Source organism: Halichoerus grypus, chromosome 5 (assembly GCF_964656455.1).
Source record: "Halichoerus grypus chromosome 5, mHalGry1.hap1.1, whole genome shotgun sequence".
Taxonomy (NCBI): domain Eukaryota; kingdom Metazoa; phylum Chordata; class Mammalia; order Carnivora; family Phocidae; genus Halichoerus; species Halichoerus grypus.
The window spans coordinates 107,626,448-107,651,251 of record NC_135716.1 but is presented as its reverse complement, the minus strand read 5'-3'; the positions used below and the strand labels follow the sequence as shown (position 1 = coordinate 107,651,251).

The 24,804-nt window shown below is 37.1% G+C and overlaps 1 protein-coding gene across 1 annotated transcript in view; it reads right to left on the bottom strand.

Annotated features, from left to right (window-relative positions):
• Positions 1 to 1,161: 1,161 nt before the first annotated feature.
• DPYD (dihydropyrimidine dehydrogenase) overlaps positions 1,162 to 24,804 on the bottom strand; it is a 794,994-nt gene continuing 771,351 nt past the window's right edge. Inside the window, exons 21-23 of the mRNA XM_036111511.2 lie at positions 24,228 to 24,371; positions 4,916 to 5,056; positions 1,162 to 2,617 (exon numbers count right to left, since the gene is read on the bottom strand). Of these exons, the coding sequence (XP_035967404.2) occupies positions 2,444 to 2,617; positions 4,916 to 5,056; positions 24,228 to 24,371 (459 nt within the window). The 3' untranslated portion in view covers positions 1,162 to 2,443. The remainder of the gene's footprint in view (positions 2,618 to 4,915; positions 5,057 to 24,227; positions 24,372 to 24,804) is intronic.

Sequence of the window (24,804 nt, the reverse complement as noted above, 5' to 3'; positions counted from 1 at the left end):
TGCTTGACCAAGTATCTGGATACTGTAGCCCAGCCAAGTTGACACATAAAATTAACTATCACATATGTAGTCCATTTAGTATAGTTTCTTAGACATGGGAAACACTCAAAACCAAACTCCTTGGTCTGATCCTATATCTTCACTCATGCCTGAAGGTCAGGAACCATGAGAACGTGTGTGTTAGGGCCAATGGCTTGTGGTCTCCTGCTGGATGGAATGACATAATTTTCATTCTCCCCCATTCTGGAGTCTCTCAGCAAGCCACACATTGTAAGATTAAAGTATGTTTCCCATAAATAGCATAGATAAGAAATGCTTCTTCATGTTCAGCAGAAAGTGGACACAACAGAAATGTATGTGAGGAACATCTTGGTGTAAAATCACAGATTGCCATGGCCTAACTCAAAGGCCCGGTCACTTGTAGTTCCCCAAAGTAGTTCAAGAAAAGAGCCATAGCACTATGTCCACTCTTTCTCAGAGGAGGATGCAAAAGTCATAAACTACTCTTTTCTTTAATCTCTATTATGGAAATTTCTGTCTGGCAGTCAGTGTCTTGAAGAGGACTCAGGCATATATCCATGGGATGTACTGTCATAAAACTCCCAGAGTGAAAAACTCTCACCAGATTGATGTGGGAGTGATACATTATGATGGTATCCACGTGGTCCCGGTAAATTTATTTTCTGGACAACTTCAACTCTTTCCTAAGCTGTTACCAAGTGCAAAGGGTAAAATGCCCCCACCATGAAAGGAGCAAAAAAGTGAGTCTGTTGATTTGAGTCCTTAATATTTCACAACCACCTAAGGAATACCTATTAAGTGACATTGATTTTTCTTATAGTGAAGATGGTGCCTTTAATGGTAGGTTGCCATTTTCTCATTTATCTCTGCCCATGAACCACTGCAAGAAATCTGGCCTGTGCCCAGTGAAAGACGCATTTTGGCAGAGTGGAATTAAATTCAGTAGGAAAATCTGGGTGAGAGGGACTGGAAGTGAAACATTTAAATAACCGCACTATCATTACCCTCATTAGATCTGACCTAGCATTATATATACACTTGGATGGAATGCACTATAGGATTAATAAAAAACTTCTCCACCTCAAAATCTAAATGGTTGACATAATGTTGTATTTGCAAGAGAGGCAGCAAAAGACCACGTTGTTTAAAATGCTTTATGAAATTTTATTTGATATTATTCAATCATGCAGATTTTGTGGTAAATGTGCATTTCTAAAAGTGCATAAACAAACATCTTATTTTTCTAGATCTTTCATTTTTCATAGAAATATACCACAGATTATTACTTAAAGATTTGCTACTATGGATTCATAGTCAAAGAGATAAATGAATTTATATGATGCCATTTGCTGATTATGAAAATAGAGAAATATAAAAATATTATTAGTAACAGAAAATATATATTTCCTTTTATTTGATTACTTTTAAAAATTAAACATAAACACTAAAATAAAGAGTAGTCAAGTTAGTTTTGCACACTTAATATATATTACCAATACTATATTTTTCATTCTTGAATAATGAAGCATGTGACCCACTGCTGTGTAATTTGGGCTTTGTTCAAACATTAATTGCTATAATCATGAAGGCTACTATTAGAAGCAGACAGAGCAGATCTGTGCACAGCAAAAGAGTGGCTTTAACCAGAGCTCCATCGTAATATCTTATTTTGTTAGGAACATAGTTTAAATATTTAAAGAAGAATGTCATGTTGATTCATTGGTAGAGTTTGAACACACAGCTCAGGCATGAGTGGGGACCAGCAGAGTGATATGAATGATTACCAAATACTTGAGTATCTAGCCCCCCACAAAGAAGCTATTTTAACAAAGGGGCCTTAAAAAAGTTTTGCAAACCCTCTTTGGCTTTCTTTTCCTGCCACAGTAAATAATTATTTGATTTTCTTCATTTATGCTTTATGGAGCTAATTACATTTGCTTAGAAACAGTGTTAAAATTAAATGTAATTTTTAATTATAAAATGTTTCCTTGGAAACATTTTCTTGTAAGTTAAATGGTATTTTGTTCTAAAATACTTAATTTCACTTACAGTTAGAAATCAAAGAGAGAGCACAGCACAGGGCAATTTAGAAACTACTGCATTAATTGCCACAAAAAAGTTAATATTTTTCAGAATGGACAACTAATGGTGAATATCCAATTAACCGCTACACAGTTATTTAACAACTATCCTCACAAAACAGTCATTCCATTTTATGACCATTAATTGAATGGTCACTGGCAGTAGACATTTTTTAAAAATTTGGAAATTTATTTAGAGATCTACAGTTTTCATTTAGAAATGTGTTCAGAAATTATTTATTTGTTTCCATTTAGCAAGAGCCGAACACAATGATCACAATTAAAAAGATCGGCACAGGTAGGTGGCCTCCAAGTTCGCAGCAACAGTTTCACAAATCACCTTAACACACCAGATTATTCACAGCTAAGGGCAAGCCTCTCTTTGGTTCATAAGGTGTTGTCCTGGAAACCATTCTGATGCAGTCGATAATAGGGCAGACGCTGAGACATAGAGTGCAGCCGGTGCAGGAGTCGGTAATGGTGGGCAGGTGGGTGTCGGGATCAAACTGTATCGCCTGCAAACAGAAAGAAAGAGTATTGCTGTCACTGACCAAAAAGGTCAAGAACGCCCCCATTTTAGGAGGAACGTTTCCCTCCACTGCAGTAGGACCGCTCTGGGAGAGACGCCGCGGCCCAGCCCTCCTCCGGAGCAGCTATAGCAACAGTTGAGAGGCCAGAGGGGAGGGGAAAAAAAAAAAAAAAAAAGAAAAAGAAAACAAACCAGAGAAGAAATCCTTTTAAATTAGAAATACATGGTTTAAAATTCCTTAGAGGTATTTTTCTTGTGTCGTGCGAGGAAAAGCTTTCAGAACTCTCTGAAATGAGCTCTCTCGTTCCCTTTGTTCTGAGCAGAGCGCAGGTCCTTCCGGTCCTGCGGGATGGGGTGTCTGCTACCCGAGGATGGTGGGGTGCTTTCTCTCCTCACATCCCTCGTTCTCCACAGTGAAAAAGTGTCACGGTCAGCTGGGCAATGAATGTATTTGCTTGGATTTCACATTATGCGTGTAGTTTTTAGAAGAAAACAGGAGTAAAAAAAAGTTGGCTTTAGTGCCAGTTTTGAGGTTTGAGGATTGTCAATGAAATAATTCCTCCATTCTGACTTTTGTCCTCTGTCATGTAAAATGTGTTATCATCCAATTCCAAATATTTTTTTTTTGTTAAAAAAGTTTCCCTCTCCCAATTGAAGCTACTTGCAACTATAATTCTTCCCTCTTTTATGCACATAAAAACGAAAATGGTTTTATTAGAGTAAATTATGTCAGAATGCTTAATATTAAAAAAAAGAGTCTGACCTTCAAGGAAACAACCATATTCTATCTGAACAAGAACTGTAGATACGACAAACCATAAGAAACTTTGTCCACATAAATTGCCGTTTTTAAAAATAAAACAACATCTTGGATGGCTGTTTGAATGAGTAAAAACTATTTCTCTTCCTTGTGTACCCTTTTATAAATAGAAACCCAAGGAGCAATTGAAAATAAAATAATGCCTATATCTTAAAAATTTTATACTTTAAAAATTTGCAGGCATATAAAATTTTATATTCAGTTGAAGATTTTGATTTTCTATTTTTTATCTTTTTGAGACAGAAGAGTCAAAGGAGGACTTTTTAAACCTTTTTAAATGCATAATTGTGATTTTTTTCTCCTCATTAATATGGGTTTTTTGGCTTGTTTTGTTTTTTACTGATGTTGTACCAAGGTTAGAATTCTAAGGTAGGAGTCATAACTTTTAAGATTTGAGATATTAGAGCCCTGCTGCTATGATTTTAGTGACAGAACTTCTTGACTCATCTCTAATTGGTTAATTAGAGGAAAGACGAAAGTGAGTGTGATAGGATTAGCATTTCCAAAATAACTGTTAGAGACACATTTCAGCTACAAAAAAAAGTGACACATATAAAAATTTGGTATAGAACGAACATCAAATTAAAGAGGAAGAGATTTTTTAAAAATTAAAATATGTCTGTTATATCTCTGTTAGGTGGTCAGAAGAATATGCAAAATCCCACCACGAGCAACATGGGACCTTCCTCCAGGCTGAATAAGCTAAATGAACTTCAATTTTTAAAAAGAGGCCATTTTATCGACCTTGAAAATTCCATTAATCATCTCAAAAGGTGTTATTTTACCCTACTTCTTCATAGCTTGAAAAGTTTAATGAGAATAATATGATTCTGAAGTTTTGAGACTGAAGACAGCTGAATCCCTGCTTCTTCTGTGTTGTCCCCTGGCAGCCTCTCGGCTGAAGGGTGAGGCCCTGGGAAGAATCCACAGCTCACTTCGTGTGGTAAGAATACAACCTGCTGGCTTCTCCAGTCACAAAGGAATTCTGGGTCCCAACACTTTCCCCAGTAGGAAGGTGCTTTTTCTTTCTTACTGTAGTTGAAGCCCAGTCAATATTGAATGGAAGAGAATTTTCTTCCGGTAGAGAGAATCAAGTCCTTTCAGGGTAATGGCAATACACGGTAGTTCTCTTCCCTCCCCTCTGTATTAAAGCCTAATGCTTCCTAATGTCCTTCATCGGGTGGATTTCTCCTTCTGGTTGCATTTTTCCATCCAGTGTTATGGGTGATAAAACGATATTAAAATAACACTGTTAACTGGATAGTGGCACAGTTAGTACAAATTATGGCTTTCCTTTGACAAAATTCCCATGCTCAGAGAGCAAGAGGACAGACATGCCCCTGCTGAGCGGCAATACTGGGCACGTCTGGTCGGCATCGCACACTCAGCAACACAAGATGCTTTCTGCTACAAAAGCCAGAAGAAACATGCCTCACAGCATCCCAATTACAGCAGAATCCTTACCTGGTAGCCAGAGTCGTTACAGGTCATGTAGCATTTGCCGCAGTTGATACACATTTCTTCATCGATCATGGCCACGACTTGCTCTAGGTTGCTCAGTTCACCAAACGCTCCAAGGTACTGCAGCGCTTTTCCAATGACATCCTACAAGGTAGGCACCGAAAGACTGACAGTGTTCATTGTAAAACATTACCATGCAATAATTAGGATCAGTCCAGATTTCTCTGTTTTTTTATCTGATGTTGCATTATGTAACTTAGGAGGCTTCCAGGAATGTAGTTCTCATAGATCTACTTTTCATAATTGTAGCTTAAATTTTTTTGTCTTCTGAAAGATGGGCAAAATATGTGTATGTATGTGTATAAATATATAGAGAGAGAGAGGGAGAGAGAAAGAGAGATCTCCAGCTTAGAAACACAAGACCTAATCGACTGCATTCCATAGGTTTTCTACTAGATGATCTAAAACTGTTTCTGTGGACAGAAGAAATGAACCTTGAATTTTCAGTGGTCGTGTCTTCCATTTTTTCCAGTTTTGAACTTTGAAGGACCCACAAGTAATAAAAAGCAACAAAGGGTGATGCACTTAAACTAGAAAACTTTAGATTGCCAGGAATGAGGGGAATAAAAATGTGAATGTTATGCATTTATATCACTGCATTTGGATTCTAGATTTTCATTTCAAAAAGTGCTTTGATAGCATACCCACCTGTCATGTGTTGAGGAGTATATTTCATTATTTAAAAATTCTAATTTATGTTAATTAATCAGGTTCATCTAATAGCTAAAGAAGATGCTCTTTTATTTTTAAAGAACTAGGGTTTTCTTCATTCACCGCTGAGGAGTTTTCATGTGGTTACACATTGCTTTGTTCTTCATATTAATTGGAAGTGTGCTTAATATGTGAAGCAGAGAAGATGTTTCATCAACAATAAGAAATACTTTGTTGCATAAAACAAAAACAGAAGGATGTAACAATGTTTGTCAAATTAGTATGCTGTTAAGATTTTCTGCTTTTGTTTTTAACTTTTAACAAGATAATTTTTTTGTTTGAATTCAAGGTCTGCATTCAAGGAGGTTTGGCTCTTACTTAGAGCTATCTTCCTGTATTCTCTTTGGCATTTTATTTTCTGCTCTTCTTTTTATGACCTTGGTTACCCTTTTTTACTTTTTTTCTCTATTTCAGCTCTAAATGACAATATGCTCATGACTGGGAGCTTTCAGACTGAAACAAAGTTTACATTATTATATACAGTTTATTTGTGCATCTCTCAAGGAGTAAGATGATAGAAACTTTACAAGACTGTCTTCACTATTTTCAATGTGTTGGAGATAGAACTTCAACTATACTGTAGTCTGTTGGTAGGTGGGCACTTGATGTCCAAATCAGTATCTCTATTTGGAGTTGCTCTCACAATCTCAAGATCTACATTTGTCAGCTGTATGATGAGCACTGTCACTAGAAATCAGTACCTCAGATTCTCCACTCACTAAACTTATCATCAACACCACAAAACTGGGTCTTCCTTCTGATTTCCTTCGTCTTTTGAACAGCGGTAGGATTTTTCCAATCTGAAGCTTAAAATTTCTGCGTTCGATTCTACTCCAACTTCTCCACACTCCAGCGTCTTGTCTGTCTGTGGTCAAGTCTTATGAGTTCTGGATCTGCAATATCTTTTGAATCCTCTTTCCATGTCTACTACAATCTGTAACCATGACTAATGAGCTTCCCATTACTTCTAATGAAGTTAAGAGCCCACCTGATGAGTCCTTCTCATATTCTTTCTTTCCCCACTCCACCCTATGTAATGTTGTCATCTTAATCTAGGCTGTATAGCACAGACTAAATTTCTCGCTACCTTACTAAAAAATCTGTTAAATTAAATATTGTCTCACATTTAAGGCTTTCTAACAACATCTTTTTTGGTCTTATTTCTCACTTCCAAACAGCATGTGCTTCAGCTACACTGAACACATGCTTCACACTGAACCACACCTGTCAGTTGACTCTGGTGCCTAATTTTATGTTGAGTGCTCTGTCCAGAATACCCGTCCTTCTCATCTCCACTTTGAAAAATCTTTCCCATCCTTCAAAGACATCTCACGTGTCACTGCTTCATGAAGATTTCCTCAATTCTTCTTCCACCTTTCCTAACCAAATTGAAGATATGATCTCTTTGTCTCTTTCCCTTCTTCGTCTCCACCATTTTCTCCCACCTCTCCTTCTCCCCTCCCCATCTTCTCTTCTATTCCCCCAATGACCTATAGTATTTTATCTATCATGTGGAGGCAATGATAACAGACAACTTTTGAGTTCTTACTGTGTATTAGACCAATGCCATGATTTTAAAGCACTGCCTCATTTAAACCTCAACACATGATGAGATGAATGAGATTTAAGGTACAAAATTAAGTAAATGATGAAGCAGGGATTCAGTCAGTGCTGCCTGACTTCAGATTCTGTGGTTATAAGCACTTCTATGCTGACTCATCTGTTATTTCTCTATTTAGCAAATTCTACTTCATGATGTAGATATTTTCTATATTTAGCTTCCTATATGAAGTCTCCTAGCAGGCTTTATTCATCTTTGTGTCTCCTCTGGAATATCTTGCTCCTGCAGATCACTGAAACATAATGGGTGCTCAAATATTATTAAAATAAATATAGCATTCATTTATTCATGTACTAGACAGTGTAATATTAGGCACATAGTTGTATGGGCTAATAGCTACTTGTTGATTTACTGAACAGTTTTATTAATATGAGCATCATAAAAAGATCTGAGCCTTTCTTTAAATACAAAATAATCATAGTCAAAGTATCTGGACATGCTTAATATTTCTAATAATATTTTAAGGCAGTAAGTCCATGAGGTCACTTGCTAGCTATAAAACTATTTATATGTGATAAAAAATATAATTTTTTTCAATCTAGGAAATAAATCAGTCAAAGCAGTTGTTTTATTGAATCAGATCATTGCTTGACTGAAATCACCAGAAAATATTCAAATGATAATTAAACAGGAAACTCCCTAGACAGTCATCAAACCTCCAAGGCTTATTCAAAAGACACAATGTATATTTCAAGAGATTTTATTGTAAGAGGCAAGTTCACATTCTGTGTATATTAAATACACCTTCTGCTCTGTATTGGAGATTTGTGGTTGTTATTTATTAAAATATTGTTTAATGTGAAACTAAATAAAACAAGGTCTTCAGAGGCTCTAAACTTTATTAGCACATGGTGTTAAAAAGTCATCATAGTTCTTAAGATACTATAGTTTTTTAATCTGGAAGAGGTTAAAAGATTGATAACCATTTTAAATTATTTTGGGAAAGAGTATCAGAGAAAATGAATTACCATTCTCTGTGCCTGAAAATGTGGACATTTGTTTAAAACCCAAAGCTTCCACTTAGTACTGTCAGCTTATGAATACCATTGAGAACACGTATGGAATTTGGAGTTCACTGAAAGGCACATATAATCAGTAAAGGACATATGGCTAGTCTAGTCCTTCTTGGACACACATCTGTGGAGATTAAGGAACCTACATTTCTTCCAAACAGGGTGTGGATATACACCTGATTAGAGCCATCCCTGATTCGTGGAAATGTTTATGTGTGAATGCGTGTGGAGAAAGTGATGCTAAATTCCTTAAAGTATAGATGATACATTTGATTTAAATATAAACGTTCCCCAAAATTATCATTGGGAAGGACTACAGAATTTGAGAATCACATCTTTGTCAGTTAATTATTTCTTTGGGATAATCAAAAGTATTTTTTAAAAACTGGATCAGTCAATATTTCTGTTTGATATGAAGTTTAGGACCAAAGAGTGAGGAACTAGAGGGCCCCAACCCCATCCCTGCTGTATCATAATTTATTATGCTTAGTATGAATTTATTAGTTTTGGCCTATTTTTTATTGGTGAAGTATTTTCAAGTTGTGACTGTTGTCTGGCACATTAACTGTTCTTCCTAGCTTTAAGTCTTCTACACGTCTGAGCAACGTACTTTCTCCAAACCTGTCAATAAAAGTGCCATTCAAAGGCCAGGACCAAGGACAGTGTGCTGTAGGCAACCTCTGTGACTTCTGTGGGAAAGGGATCCACTACTTAAATTATTTGGGCATAGCTATTTAATCACTTTATCCTCATCTGTACCATTACCAATGTCACACGTCTTATCTTTTACTCCAAGTTCACTACTTACCTAATAAACCTATCAAAATAGGAAATGAGATCATTTGGTTGGTTCTCACTGAATTTATGCTGTTTCTTAATAACATCTTTCTTTATTAACACTCTCAAGTCAAAAGTTTCATTATCTTTGGAGAATTTCACTGGGGTCAGACCTCAAGCTTTCTGGTCTACTTCTACCTTTTCCCTACCACACCCACCTTTCCCTTTTCTAAAGAACCCGAGGCAACATTTATTTTTCAGCAGTGTGATACAGCAATATCATACAAAGATGCTTTCAAAAATACAGCATGCAATTTATTTTTGATATCCTCTGAGTTAGGAGGCAGGGAGGGGGTCTGCACAGTGAGAAAAGGAAATCTTGAGTTTACATTCAGTAGAACTCTGATAACTGAGGTCTCAGCATGAATATGCTGAGATAGGAGGGCAGAGACAAAGCATCAGCCTGGAAATAAAGTAGTAGATTGGCAGGGAAGGTGGGAGAAACAAGTAAACCAAAAGATGGGACGGAAGCAAGTGAGAATCTGGAAATTAAGTGGGAGGAGAGAAGGAGTGGGAGGGGCTCATGAGTGGGAGAGAGAGATGAGTGAGGTTTGGGTATGACCATGATTGGCTTTAGTACAGGTCGGTGCTCTGATCATTGTATTCTTTTTAAGTAGGTAGTTCAGGCTTTAAAGGAGCAAGTTCTGGCCAGGCACTTTGGATTTAATTCAATGCAGCTGATGTGATGTGTTTTTACTATATCCTTACCTATCTTGGGCTTCAACTCTCAAATATGTTTTCCCTACTCTTTTCAGTTATAAAAGCATTCTCTATGGGGATGCTAGAAAGATAATAGGAATTGAACAGTTCTCATTAATGTAAGTTAACAGTATACCATCTGCTCTAAGTAGTGGGTGTATTTTCTTTTCCTTTTTTTTAACTTTTAATAGACAAAATACATTTTTATTTTTCCTAATATTTTTTCCAAATTTAGATAATTTGAGGTTTTGGTAATTCTGTAACATCCTTAATCTTTGATGTCACTCTTTTCTGATCATCATTGGTAATGTGATCTTTATTTTCTCATATGACCATTGACTACTGAGTCATCTAAAATGCTTGACCCTTTTCTTACGCCTTGGGAAACTGAGTGATTAGGTCATCAAATTTCTATTTGATAGCTTCTCATTCTTCTTCTTTTTTTTTTTTTTAAAGATTTTATTTGTGTGTGTGAGAAACAGAGAGAGAGGGAGAGAGAAAGTGAGTGAGAGAGCGCACAGAGGGAGAGTGAGAGGGAGAAGCAAACTCCCCACTGAGCAGGGAGCCCGATGCGGGGCTTGATCCCAGGACCCTGAGATCATGACCTGAGCCAAAAGCAGATGCTCAACCGACTGACCCACCCAGGTGCCCCACTTCTCATTCTTCTTGATCCATCTTCAGGTTAGAGTCACTGACTATGGGACTGTTTTCTATAATTTTGTCTGAACTTCCTGAAATGAGAACTACTAAAGGTTGAGGATACTTGTACATCAAAGCTCAGAGTTCCTTTTTTGTGGCCTACTGAACTCTAAGATGATATGGGATGGTTACTTTCCTTCAAGATGCTTTTAGCTTCCACTTCCCTCAAATGGATTTTTATAAGGAGCCAGAAATAAGCAAATGCAGCTAGACCCCTCATTGCTTCTCTCTCTTCTGTGAGATTAAGTTTCCAACAAGGCAATTCAATAATTTTTCAGATGTTTTGCCTTTAGTGGAGTGAGATTTTCATCTGAAGTCTGAAAGGCTTACACTGCTCCTCTATCTTGACTGTCCATATTAACCATCTGGTTATGAGGTCTGTGACATAGTCCCAGGGTAACATTTCTGTATTTCATTCATTTCACTCTCCTGCAGCTGCTTCCTCCATGCTTCACCTTCAGGTTTGTGATTTCCGTGTATGTGTACATCTTTTTGACATATACTGTTCCTCCCCCAGCTCTTCAATTAGACCTATTTATCTAAACAAGATATACTTTTCCATTGTTATGTTCCAGGCAGGGATCACATCACAAAACATCCCCATAAGATGTAAGAGATGATATTTACCAAATTCTGTTTATTTCTTTTAAAGCTCAGTTTAATACTTTTTCATCTGCTATTTGTTGGTATAGAAGACAACTGAGAATGTTAATGTGGCCCCGGCCCATTTCTCTGGTATCTTCTGAAAATTGCTGGGATAGTCCTCCACTATTTTTCTTTCTGTGCCATCTCTTTTATGCTCTGTAGTATCTAATACGGTCTTACAGTTTTATCTGAGTACTTTTCTCCTTTCTCTCACAATTCAATTGAAATAAACCACTCGATCAGGCTGACTGGTCTCCTGCCAACACTGTCTTGCCAGTCTTATGAGATGCAGTCCATCTCTTACTCAAAGCAGCAGGAAGAAGAGATGAAAACATCACTAGTGCCCCTAAACCATTCATTTTCCTACCCAGAAATTCAAAGACGTTAGAGATACATTCCTGGCTTCGTAAAGAGAATGAGAATTCATTCTCATATATATCAACAGAAGTGGGAAGCATTCGGGGGACTTTATAAGTCTTGGCAGACTCTCAAATCTCTGTTATATGCTGCCTGGGAATAAAGCACGTTTCTCATTTAGCCGGGCCAAATGTGCACACTGTCACTTCAGTTCTCAGCGAGGAGACAAAACTGTCTCCTATTCGGTTTCTTTTCTCTAGCACAAGTGAACCTGTGGAATGTCAGGAGCGTCTTCAGAAAGTCCTGCTTCACCTTTCAGAAGAAGACCTCTACACCTAGGAGGACAGCCTTCTTTTTCTTACTTTATCTCAGTCTTCCAGCACTATTCTGATTACCGTCTTCTTCCTCAGAATCCTTTCATTTCTGTTTCTGTTTCTTTCATAAAATTGGCAGCTCCATAATAGGGTATATCTATATCTATATCTATCTATATCTCTATATATAATAAATGCTGTTTCATTATGAAATGGAAGTCAAGATGTAAGCTTGCTAAAAAGGGAGTCAGCTGGATGCCAGGTTGACCTTAGGGCCTCAGACCATCCTGGTATAGGATCGAGGGCCTTTGAGGCTATTTTTAGCTCCCGAGGGGGCAGGGAGAAGCTGGATAGCATGTGACTAGCAACCACTTGGTTCTCGAGGACCCTGTAGTCACAGTTAAACACTGGGAATAACTACTCGATGCTCTAGCTGACATGGCTAGCAGCTTAATCAGTACATCCCTTTGCCCTTTTACATTGTTAAGACTGATCAAGAAAACTGGATTATTTTCCTCATTATTGCCTCTCAGTTTGGTCCTTTCTATGAATTCCTACTGAAAAAAGAATGGGTTTACCAGTCAGACCCTACTACCTGGTTGATATCCAGGGACTGTATATTGGATTTAAGGTCCTATGGCTGCATTTTCTTCAAACATACAGATTTGCTTGAAATACTGCCTTCCTTCTCTTTCTTTTTCTTTTGTGAGAGACACAGAAGATAGTGCTGAAGGGCCCAGGTTCTAGAGCCAGACTTTGGAATCAAATCTTGGTTTTGATGTCTTCCTAGCTGTGTGATCTTGGGCAAGTTATTTAACCTGGTTATCAATCATTTAATCAGTAAAATAGGAAAAATAAGGTCCCTGATAGGGTTACTGTGAGAATTAAATGAGTCAATTCACAAGCATGTAGAACCGTGCCTGAAACCTCCTAAGTACTCAATAAATATTAGCTTTTATTATTAATTCTCTGCTTAATTAACACTAATTTATTAAACTCCATGTTAAATATCACCATCTCTGTGAAGCTTTCCACAATTACCCGAGGCAGAACTAATCCCTCTCACTCCTCTGTGTTCCCAGAGCATTTTGTACATATTTGATTGAACTGTAAATAATTTTTAACATGTGTCTTTCTCCCTTGCTAGACTATGAGCTCCATAAGGATAGATGTCTTTCTTTTTAAAATTCATTTTGTATTCCTCGTTTCTAGCACAATTCCTGGATTGCAGTGAGTGCATAGTAAATACGTGTCAGTGCTACATTTCCACCGAGGTCGGGAAAATTCCTGTGCCTTGGACCGTGTGTTTTACATCTTTGGATATAAACCCGGTCCTTAGCACACTGCTGGTCACATAGCAAATACTCAATAAATACTTACTGATGGGCTGATATTGAAACCACCTACCTCCAAGGCAAGAGACCATTAAATCTTATCTGAGGCATTTGAAGGAAAAAAGAACAAAAGATGAGATCTATTGAGCATGGTTTGCTTAGCAATAATATTGTCACACTCCTAACCAGGGAAGATGGGGTAGATTAGAAACTTGAATGCATGACTGAAAAACTTGTTCAGACAAGAGGGCTTAGTTAACTTTGTGGGGCACTGGGGCTCTTTCTGTAGCAGATGGGGAATCATATACTGTGCTAGCTGAGAGGATAAACAAAGCAGTGTCATGGAGTTTAAACTATTGAACAGAGGAATCTATAAAGAGGCCAGCAGAGAGGAGGGAAGGAACAGGCTAAAATAAACAGATGGGTGGACAGAGAAAATATTAAGCATGAAAACAGATAATCCAGGCCCTCCAGGAAAAAGGGAAGAAGGAAAAATGGTATGTCAAGAACAGAAGAAACACCATAGGGGAAACATAAAAGCAATGAAAGCAACAGAGGAAAGTACACGGTGTACCTGGGTATGTGTGGTGGGAGAAACAATAAAAGCATGAGAAGCGAGGTCTGATTCACACTCACAGAGACGGCCCTTAAAGGGCATGTGGCTGTTCGTTTCAATGAGGCCTGAACAACCACACAGCCACACCATCCAGATGGGGTCTGAAATAATGGGCCGATGGATGTGGGACTTGTATGAGAATAACAATAACCACGGCCTCTTACATTGGAACAGAACGATGCTGTGTACAATACTTTCACACACATCATTTCATTTGAAACAATGGCGTCGAGGCCTTCTGACATTATCTAGGATTTATTCTCCCTCCTGCCAATCTCTCGCCTGTGTTGTTACAACAGCCTTCTAACCAGTCTCTCTGCTTCTGCCCTTGCCCATCTAGGATCTTGTATCAATGTCACAGCCAGTAGGATCCTTTGAAAAATTAAGTCAGATCGTGTCTTTCTTCCTTTGAAAAAGCCTCAATGGTTTCCTGCCAAAGACTCTCCTATTTCAGGGTCTTTGCACTTTCTGTTCCTTCTGAATGGGAGGTACTCCCCAAAGGTATCTATCCACATCATTCATTCTCCATTCTTTCCAGTGTTTACTCAAATGCCATTTAATCAGGCAGGCCTCTCCTGACCAACCTCCCTAGCAATTCTTATTCTCCTAATCCTGCTATATTTTCTTCCTAGCACCGTGACCATCTGACATAGTACGCATTCACTTGTTTACTTGTTTGTCTGTTTCTCCTTACTAAAATATAAGAGCCACAAGGGCTGGGCTTTTGTTTTGTTCACTACTGAATTTCTAGTGACTACATCAGTGTTGGAACACGGTGGGTGTACACTAATAATTGCTGGATGAATGACAAAGTGAGTGTATGGGTGAATATGACAATGTTTGCCAACGAGAGGTTGGAATCTCAGTGCTTATGTGTGAAAGATAAAAGGAAACAATACAAGATGTTGTTGCCAAGATGAGCAGCTTTCAGACCTGTGGACACTTCTATGTTCTTAAGACTTCTTTCTTTTTTGGTTCCCTCCCCCTGCACACACATCATCATTTCCTTCTGGTTATTCTTTTTTTTTCTTTTTTTTTTTTCACTCAGTTCTTCTCATTGGCTTCCCCAGAACTTCCTTCTCCCATGTAGGGTATTAGGTTAAGTAATAATTATGAAAATAGATGTGAAGCTTCTATCTTGTGTCTAGCACACAGGAGGTAGTCAAAATGTCAACTCTTTTTCCTTGATATCCTCCAGGATAGGTCCCTGATTTGCTTGAGTGCATTAATTTCAACATGCTCAAATCTAAATTTTCATCCTATGTCAAAAAAGCCCATTAAATCTAAAACCACGAAGAACAAAACCCTGACTCATTATCTTTACTTTATCTCAGTTAGTGGGACCATAAAGAACCTAATTGTCTTGGTCTCCTTATTCTTAACTCCTTACTGGCCCGTGTCCCTCAATATCTAATGAGAATCACTAAGTTTTAGAAGGAGAATTAACATGACTTCATCAAGTTCGTCCCTTCCTCTGTCTCTATAGCCATGGCCACCCACCAAATCCAGGACCACATTATGGATCTCCTGAAACATTCCAGCTCTTAGGGCTCCTTAAATGCCAGTTCCTCAGAGAGGCCTTCCTCTGCTCTTTTGGTCTACACAAGGTCTTCCTATGAAAGAGACTCCATACCTCCTTTATTTTTTCTATATAGTTTGTATCACAAATATGATTTTATATTATTAGTGTGATTCTTTGCTTAATATCTATTTCTGTCTCAAGTCTGTATGCTTCATGAGGACAGAGGCTGTGTCTCCTTTATTTATTATACTACAGATGCCCATTTCTTAGCACATTGCTTGTCTCATGGTAGGTATGCAATAAAGATTTCCTGGAAAATATTTGAGCTTCTTCAAAACTTCCAACTTGATTGGCCTCCAGAGCTTTATGTATTCTTACTTTCATTCCTGAGTTAATTTCATTGAAGAAAATGGGAATGGGGAGTCACCCCAACCTACTCTCTCCTTCAACCTGTCCATTCCTGACATAAGAACTAATACTAGGTAATATTTATTTAGGGTATATTTGATGCAGGCTAAAAGCACCTCACATATTACCTAATTTATAATCCCATGAGGCAGACTCTTTTATTTTCTCTGTCTCGTAGATTAGCTAACTGAGGCAAGTTCACGCAGCTACAAAATGGTAGTGTCATAATTTGAACGCACGCAGTGGGACAAAGTAGTTCTGGGCGTAATTCAGGAAACTCTTCCTCCATAAATGTAATCTGTTAAAATATTATGAACTTTGCTATGTATTTCAATGAAAGAAAATAAGACTTTTTATGGTCACTTTCTTTAAACATGGCTACATACTAAAATGATACTGGTTAAGTCCAAATTCAGTTTCATTAAATGCATATGGCATGCAGTAGGTAGAAAATCATAAGAGATGTCCTTTCTCTAACACAAGATGACTTAATGTATTGCCTGAACTCCGTCCCCAACCTACTTGCCAGAGATATAGCTTCCATAATCACACCCTTTCTGGTAGCTTTAGCTATTCTCTCAGAGCACATAAACTCATGCAAACCTCGATTATTCTAACATAGAAACAAACCAATCTTTCCCCTCTACCCTATTTTCTCTTCCTGTCACTTTCCTCTGATCAAGTTTAAGTTTAGAAAAGAGTATTCCATGCACCTTGTTCAGAAAAGAGTATTCCATATACCTTGTTCTTACTTTCTCAACGTTTGTTAATTCTTCAATTTACCACCTCCTGGGTTCTACTTTTTACCACTCCACTGAACCTGCTCAGGCCAAGACAAGCTAAAATATGAAGGGTGTGAAGGTTATGCTAAGGAGTTTACCTTAAGATGTGGGAATCTTAAGTAAGTGGTTAAAAAAAAATCAGACTTGGGTTTTTAAAAGACTACTCCATGATCGTCGGAGGATGCATTAGGTAAGAATGACAAAAGAAGGTGGGAGTAGTAGAATATTTCAAAATTCTAGGAAAGAATACATAAAGAACTGTATTAAGGTCTCCTTGGAAGGAGAGGACAGAAGAGGAGGGAGACATGAGAGATAAAAATGATAGACATTGGTGAATGTCCTATGATCCCATTCACGAGTGGGATGAACAATAGGCTAGAATCTAGGCTAAATTTCAGGTTTCTGGCTTAGGAAAGAGAGTGGTCCTCAATGTTGTTCACTGAGACACAGAACTCAGGATGGAGAGGAGTTTGGATGGAATGATAATCAGTTTAAAGTATGATGGCCCTTGTGCTCCTTGTTTAGACTCTCCAGGTGGAGGTATCCAGAAGATAGTGGGCAGCAAAAGTCTGAAGCATAGAAAAGAGAAAGTGATGGAGAATAGTTGAGTCAACATATAGGAAAAGTCTAGATAAATTGTAAAGGGAGATGATATAGAAATCAGGAAACAGAGAGATTAATACAACATCATTATCATTTAGCAAATTTTGAGAGGTTAAAAACTTGAATGTAAAGCAAGTCATGCAATTTATGATACATTTTGTCACTGAGTCATAATTTGAAAGATGGAAGGGGCCACTTTAAAATGCAGATATTGAGATCTTGGGATGACTGTCTATTTGGGGAAAAAAAACCTATAACCGTACTTGATACTTTAAAGCAACAAAAGGTTTAGATTAATTAGTCAAATGTAAATATTAAAATTCTAAAAGAACTAGATGAGGTGAATATTTATGATCTTACAGTAGAAAAAGCTAAACTAAGCAAATAAAGAAAGAGAAATCACAAGATAAGCTTTTGCCTGATGTAACTACATAAAGCTAAAGCTGCTCTACGTATATATAAAAACACTACAATACAAATTATGAGACAAATGGCAGTATATAAAAAGTTTATAAAAAATAAATATTCCAACAGAAAACTGGTCAAAAGAGTGAGTAGTAATTTCACAAAAGAAGAAATGGTCCAAAAATACATAAAAACATGCCAATCTCACTACTATTTAGACATTCAAAATTAAAGAAAAAAATGAAACACTTTGACTATTACATTGGTTAAAATTAAAAATAAATGCATTGCTGATGGGTGTCTGAAAAATGGGCCCTCCTATATTTTTTGGTGGAATGTAAATTTACACTCTTCCTGGAGAGCAATTTGGCAATATGTATTAAAAGCCCTAAAATATATCCTGTGATTTCTCTTGAGAAAACAATAAGACCTCTACACAAAGATTTTTATACAATGATAATTATAATAGTATTATTTGTATAAAATTCTGGAAACAACTGAAGGTTCAGCAATAGGTTACTTGTTTTTTTTCTCTCCAAGTTTTTATTTAAATTCCAATTAGTTAACATACAATATAATATTGGTTTTAGGTGTGGAATGTAGTGATTCAACACTTACACACAACACCTGGTGCTGCTCATCACAAGTGCCCTCCTTAATCCCCATCACCTACTTAACTCATCCCCCTGACCACCTCCCCTCTGATAACCATCACTTTGTTCTCTATAGTTAAGAATCTGTTGCTTGGTTTTCCTCTCTCTCTTTTTCCCTCCCATATTTGTTTGTTTTGTTTCTTAAATTCCACATATGAGTGAAATCATATGGTATTTGTCTTCCTCTGACTGACTTATTTCACTAAGCATAATATTCTCTAGCTCCTTCTACGTCATTGTGAATGGCAAAATTTCATTCTTTTTTGATGGCTGAGTAATATTCCAAAGTGTATATACGCCACCTCTTCTTTATCCATTCATCAGTCAATGGACATTTGGGCTCTTTCCAGAATTTGGCTTTTGTTAATGCTGCTATAAACATCATGGTGCATGTGCCCCTTTGAATCAGTATTTTTGTTTATTTTGCTTTAGGATGAAATGTTCTGAATGTATCTATTAAGTCTATCTGGTCCAGTGTGTCATTCAAAGCCACTGTTTCCTTGTTGATTTTCTGCTTAGATGATCTGTCAATTGCTATAAGTGGGGCGTTAAAGTCCCCTACTACTATTATTATTATCAATGAGCTTCTTTATGTTTGTAATTAATTGTTTTATATATTTGGGTGCTTCCATGTTGGGGGCATACATATTTACAATTGTTAGATCTTCTTGTTGGATAGACCCTTTTATTATGATATAGTGCCCTTCTTCATCTCTTGTTACAATCTTTGGCTTAAAATCTAGTTTGATGTAAGTATGGCTACTCTTTCTTTTGACATGACATTTACATGATAAATATCTCTCCATCCCCTCATTTTCAATCTGCAGGTGTCTTTAGGTCTAAAATGAGTCTCTTGTAGGCAGCATTTAGATGGGTCTTGTTTGTTTATTTGTTTGTTTTTAATCTGTCCTGACAACCTGTGTCTTTTGATTAGAGTATTTAGTTCATTTACAGTAACTAATGATAAGTATTTAGTGCCATTTTATTACTTGTTTTGTCATTGGTTCTGGAAATTTTGTCTGTTCCTTTCTTGTCTTTGTCACTTTTGGTCTCTCCTTTGCACTCCAAGAGTCACCTTTAATATTTCTTGCAGGGCTGGTTTAGTGGTCATGAACTCCTTTAGTTATTATTTGTCTAGGAAACTTTTTATCTCTCCTTCTATTGTAAATAATAGCCTCACTAGATAGAGTATTCATAGCTGCAGATTTTTCCCATTCAGCACGTTGAATATATCATGGCACTTTCTTCTGGCCTACCAAGTTTCTGTGGAGAGATCTGCGGTTAACTGTGTCTTCCCTTGTAAGTTAGGAACTTCTTCTCTTCTGTCTTCCTTCTTTTAAGATTTTTTTCTTTATTGCTATGTTTTGCAAATTTAATTACAATACGTCTTGGTGTTGGCCTGCTTTCGTAGTTGATGGGAGTTCTCGGTGCCTCCTGGATCTAGATGTCTGTTTCCTCTCCCTGATTAGGGAACTTTTCAGGCATTATTTCCTCAAATAAATTTTCTGCCCCCTTTTATCTCTCTTCTTTTTCTGGGACTTCTATAATACAAATGTTATTACATTTGATGGAGTCACTGAGTTCCCTAAGTTTATTCTTGTGTTCCACAATTCTTCTTTCTCTCCTCTGTTCAGCTTCATTATTTTATCTTCTATATCACCTATTCATTCCTCTGCTTCTTCCATCTTTGTGTTCATTGCATCCAGTCTGTTCTGAATCTCAGTCACTGCATTTTTCATTTGATTGTTTTTTTAACTCTTTTACCTCTGCAGTAGGGGAGTCCCTGAAGTCTTTCATTCTTTTCTCAAGCCCAGCAAGTATCTTTGTGATTATTGCTTTAAATTCTCCATCAGGCATATTATGTCTGTTTCAATTAGGTCTCTGGCCATTACCTTATCAAGTTGTTTCATTTAGGATGGATCCCTCCATCTTGGCATTTTTGTCCAAGTCTCTGCCTTCATCTGTGTGTTGGAAAAGCCCATTATGTTTCTGCTCCTGAGAGTAATGGCTTTATGAAGAAGAGGTCATATGGTATCTAGGGCCTGGCGCTTCAGGCAGTGTCTCTGGTGTGTGCTGTGTGCACTCTGCAGCTGTGTTTTGGCTGCTCTATCCTTTAGGCCAGTCATCTGCAGAGGCTTCCCTTGTCTGCAGTGGGCAGTGTTTGGCCCTTGGCCAGAGTTGGGGAGTTATAACTAGGTGTGCTCTGGTATGCTTGTTAAATGAGACCTGATACTACTTCCATTAGAACTGAAGCCCTGCAGAACTCTCTGGTTGGGAGATGTGGTATGGATAGGAATTTCTGCTGGTCTTCTGGGGAAGGGGCCGCCATGCTGGGACTTGACCAAGATGGGCAGTACTGCCAGAGCACAGGGGTATGGGACCTGGTGCGAGTAGGTTAGCAGCCAGCGTTGGACCTGTGCTGTTTACTGCAGGTGGTTCTGTTTGTTTACTGTCTACTGTTTACTGTTTACACCTGCTGTTTGCTGCAGGTGTTTACTGCAGGTGTCCCAAACGTTTTTCAGATCACTGTTTCCACACTGTCTGCCTCTGCACTGCTTGCCTGCCTTCTCTCCAGGAGCAGCACAGTGGCCTCTGGGCTCTAATAAGTTACTTTTTAAAAAGTTAATAGTAAGTTCATATTATAAAATACTATGAAACCATTATTTCTATGTAAAAGTGATATATAAATTATTGTGAAGTTTTTATGTAGCAAATGTAAGACTATTCTGTGTTTATTTTAATACATTATATTTAGATATAAAAAAGGGCTAGAATTTTATAAATCTAAATTTTCATAGTGGTTACATAAGATTATGCGTAATTTTCATATTAATCTTTGCACTTTTAACATTACAAAAAAAAAACAAACAAATGAAACTATAGAATGTTGGAGAGAACAATTTAACTTTGCCCAGTAGTCTCATTTTACAGTTTTCTTATTTGATATTTGCTCCAAATCAAGTAATGAGTAGTACGACTGTGACAAAACCCATGTGTTAAAATTCCCTTACTAAATGTTCTCATTATTCCTTGTTGATGTCTTCATCTTCCATGGCCTATCTCTAGGTATATTCCATACATTTTCTAGGATGGATCCAAACTTTTGTAGTTCCTATTATGAGTCAGTCTTTTGAATCTCGTTAAGCCAGCAATTCTCAATTTCATTTCCATCCCCCATTCTATCACTGATTACTATGTGACTTGACCAAATTGTTTAATTTTCATTGTTCCTCAGTTTTCTCATCTGGAAAATGAATATAAAGATAGTACCTATCCCAGGTACTGTGAAGAGTAGATGAGATATAACATGTATAGCGCTTAGAACAGCAGAGGCACATTAGAGCTGCTGGTTGCCACATATTTCCCTGGGTGCTTCGAGGAGATGAACTTTCTCTCCTACTCTGGGAAATTGTACCAGAATGGGAGTAAACGTGGATTTATTAGAGGAGAACTGGTCTAATTAAAAATACAATCATACATGCACACACACATACAACGTCATGGCTCTAGAAATCAGGAGTCATCTGAAACTGGGGATTTCTCTAGGGACAGGAACAGATCTCTGCATTTTCCTTCTTTCTCTAAAGCATATGCTCCCCCGACTCTATAGAAAGCCTTATAGAAAGCAAGATAAAGTGAGCAGTCATTGTTTTAACAAATGTAATTCCTCATTTTTCAAAGAGATAGTTGCATTTATAACTAAGGAAAATGCTATCCCCAACAAAACAAATAAACAAACAATCAAACAAAAAATTCAACCCACAATTGTCAGCTACCATTATGTTTTTTGACAGGGCACACCATCTTCCTAGAAATGACAACAGACAGAATGGGTATGACACCCTGGGGAGAAGCCAAGGGAGTGGAAAATCTACTAGACAATGGGAAAATCTACGATAGCAGTCCTTTAGTACATCAGTACTATTATTGTCTTTGATGCTGGGAAGATGGTATCTACAATGTTTAGAGGCTCATGCAATGTAACACCAGGGATACTTTAATTTGGATAACCTAAAATGAAGAGACTTAGGAGAGGAATGTAAGCCTACAGTATTTTTAAAGAATTTATTTATTTATTTATTTATTTGAGAGAGAGGGAGAAGGACAAGCAGACTCCCTGCTGAACGCAGAGCCTGATGCAGGGCTCGATCCCACAAATACGAGATCACGATCTGAGCCAAAATCAAGAGTTGGATGCTTAACTAACTGAGCCACTCAGGCATCCCTAACTTGCACTATTTTTAATAAGACTTATCCCTCCTTGATACTTTAAAAAATGTTTACTTTCCTGACTTCATATTTCTTAGGTTTATTTAATTCTGCTGAGTTTGATATTTTATTTGAGTTAATGATCGACCAGCTTGAATTCAACTCTAGTAGGTTTTCTCTTTGTTCTGTTTTTGTCTTGATTCTAGGTTATCAATATATTCCCTGAAGGAACAGAAGACTAAAAAAGGTCAATGCTTTTATAATCACCTTGCACTTCTTTTCTTTCAAATACAAATAATATCTTTCTTTTGACTTTTTATACATAAGGAAAAGATGAGATCTTACATTTAATTCAAGTTACTTTGGAAGAGACACAGAGTGGGACAATACTCACTTAAATCATATAATAATCATAGGCAAACATGGGGAGGGTGGAGGCTTGTGAAGAGCTGAAGGATCTGGTCTTCTCTTTATCATCAGTGTCCAGTACATTCCTTTAGTAGCCCACAAATAATGTAAAGGAAACAGCTCAAGAGAGTATTTGGGCCTATTATGCTGTTAGAAGTCCCAAGTGTTCACTTTATTTGGAATTATGGCATTGAAGTACTGATAGAATTTGTGTTCAGCCACTTCTAAATTTCCTTTCAGAACTCCGAATCACTTAAATTTTGGAACAGCCAGTGTAAACCCCACTGTTTTTGACATAGGACACATCTTTTTTTCTCTCATAGGTAGAGGGAATTTTTAAGGTTCTAATTCCCAGTTGACAGCTAAAGATGAATTTCTGGGAAGTTCCCCTGAGAGGTCCTAAGAGCAAGCTTTTCAGCTGATGCTTCAAACAGAAAATGGAAATGCAGGAGTAGATTGTCATTAAATAGGGAAGAATAAGTTCCAGTAACTGAAACCACATTTAGTGATGGTGATTTCAGAGAGAATGGAGTCCTATAACTCCTATAATACCTCCCTTTTCTCTCATTAAGACAATTCCATCTTGGGGAAGGGGAGCAGGAAGGAGGTAGGTGCAGTTACAACAGGGCAACCAGAGGGGTCTTTGTAGTGATAGAAGTCTTGGATCTCGACTGTGGTAGTGGAAAGAGGAACCTACATGTGTGGTGGGATTGCACAGAAGTAAACACACATGTATGCACACATATGGACAATGAAAATCTGAATAATATCACTAGATTGCATCTGTGTCATTATCCTGGTTGTGATATCTGCAACATTTTACACTGGGGAAACTGAGTGAACGGTACACAAGACCTTTCTGTATTATTTCTTACAACTGTATGTGAATCCACCTCTCTCTCAAAATAAAAAATTTAAGAAAAAAAATCAAGAAATATAACACACCCACCATTCCATCTTCATGGTAATTCTTGCTATTACCCAGAAAATAGTCTCTTGACTCCCCAATTCATACAGGCTTTCCAGAGACTGAACCAGACAAAGTTTGTTCAAATTGATACTATGTTGCATATTAATCATTTAGTTGTATTGTATGACTAATATATCTCTTGGATTTAACTGTAGATGAAGATAATTTCAAAATGACTATGAGAAGACAAAGAATTCACCTTAATATTTCCTGGCCCATTTAATACATCAGAAATTTCCATGAAACACATACTTGACAGTATTCTAAAAAGTATAAAATATGCAAATAAAAGAGGCTATCCTATCACCGCAGACAGATTTTTTTAAACTTTCATTGTATTTTTAAACAAAATAAATGATATACTTAAACAGTAAATAAACACATAAGCTATGTTGAGCTATATTGTATATTTACACAGTAAAATAGTATATATACAACTTAATTTTTACCTTGATGGTAGGTATAGGCTTTTTGGGGATAAAATGCTTTCTCTCAAGTGGTGGCAAAACTGCATTTTGTTCTTTCTGTCTAATCTTGTTCTCTGCTATGATTTCCTTGCGCTGCTCAAGATAAGGTCCAAAATTTGGCAGTTTCTAAAAGGAAAATGCACAAATAAGAAAGCGTGTTAGCTCACAGAAGAAAAAAAATGTGGGGATATTAATACCTAAGTATTATCAACAAACAAATGTGTGTTTTGAAACTGTTTCTTATATACTGTAACGAGGTCTTTTTCACTTATTCGAGAATCACTAGTCTTCTAGGTATCAGATTCCACCAATTATGAAAAAGAACTCAAGAGTGCAATACCTTTACCAAGTATATATGTATTATATATACAAATGTTAATTAAATACATTTCTAAATGGACTAAAGTTCACAATGGTAAACCAAATCCATTCACTTAAAACAACAGTTATTAGTTAGACCATTTGTTTGGTTCGTATAGACAGAAGGTAAAACCTATTGATGCTTTTTTTCCTCTTCATCAGGTTTTTAGCACAATATAGACACAGCCAAAGTCCTTGA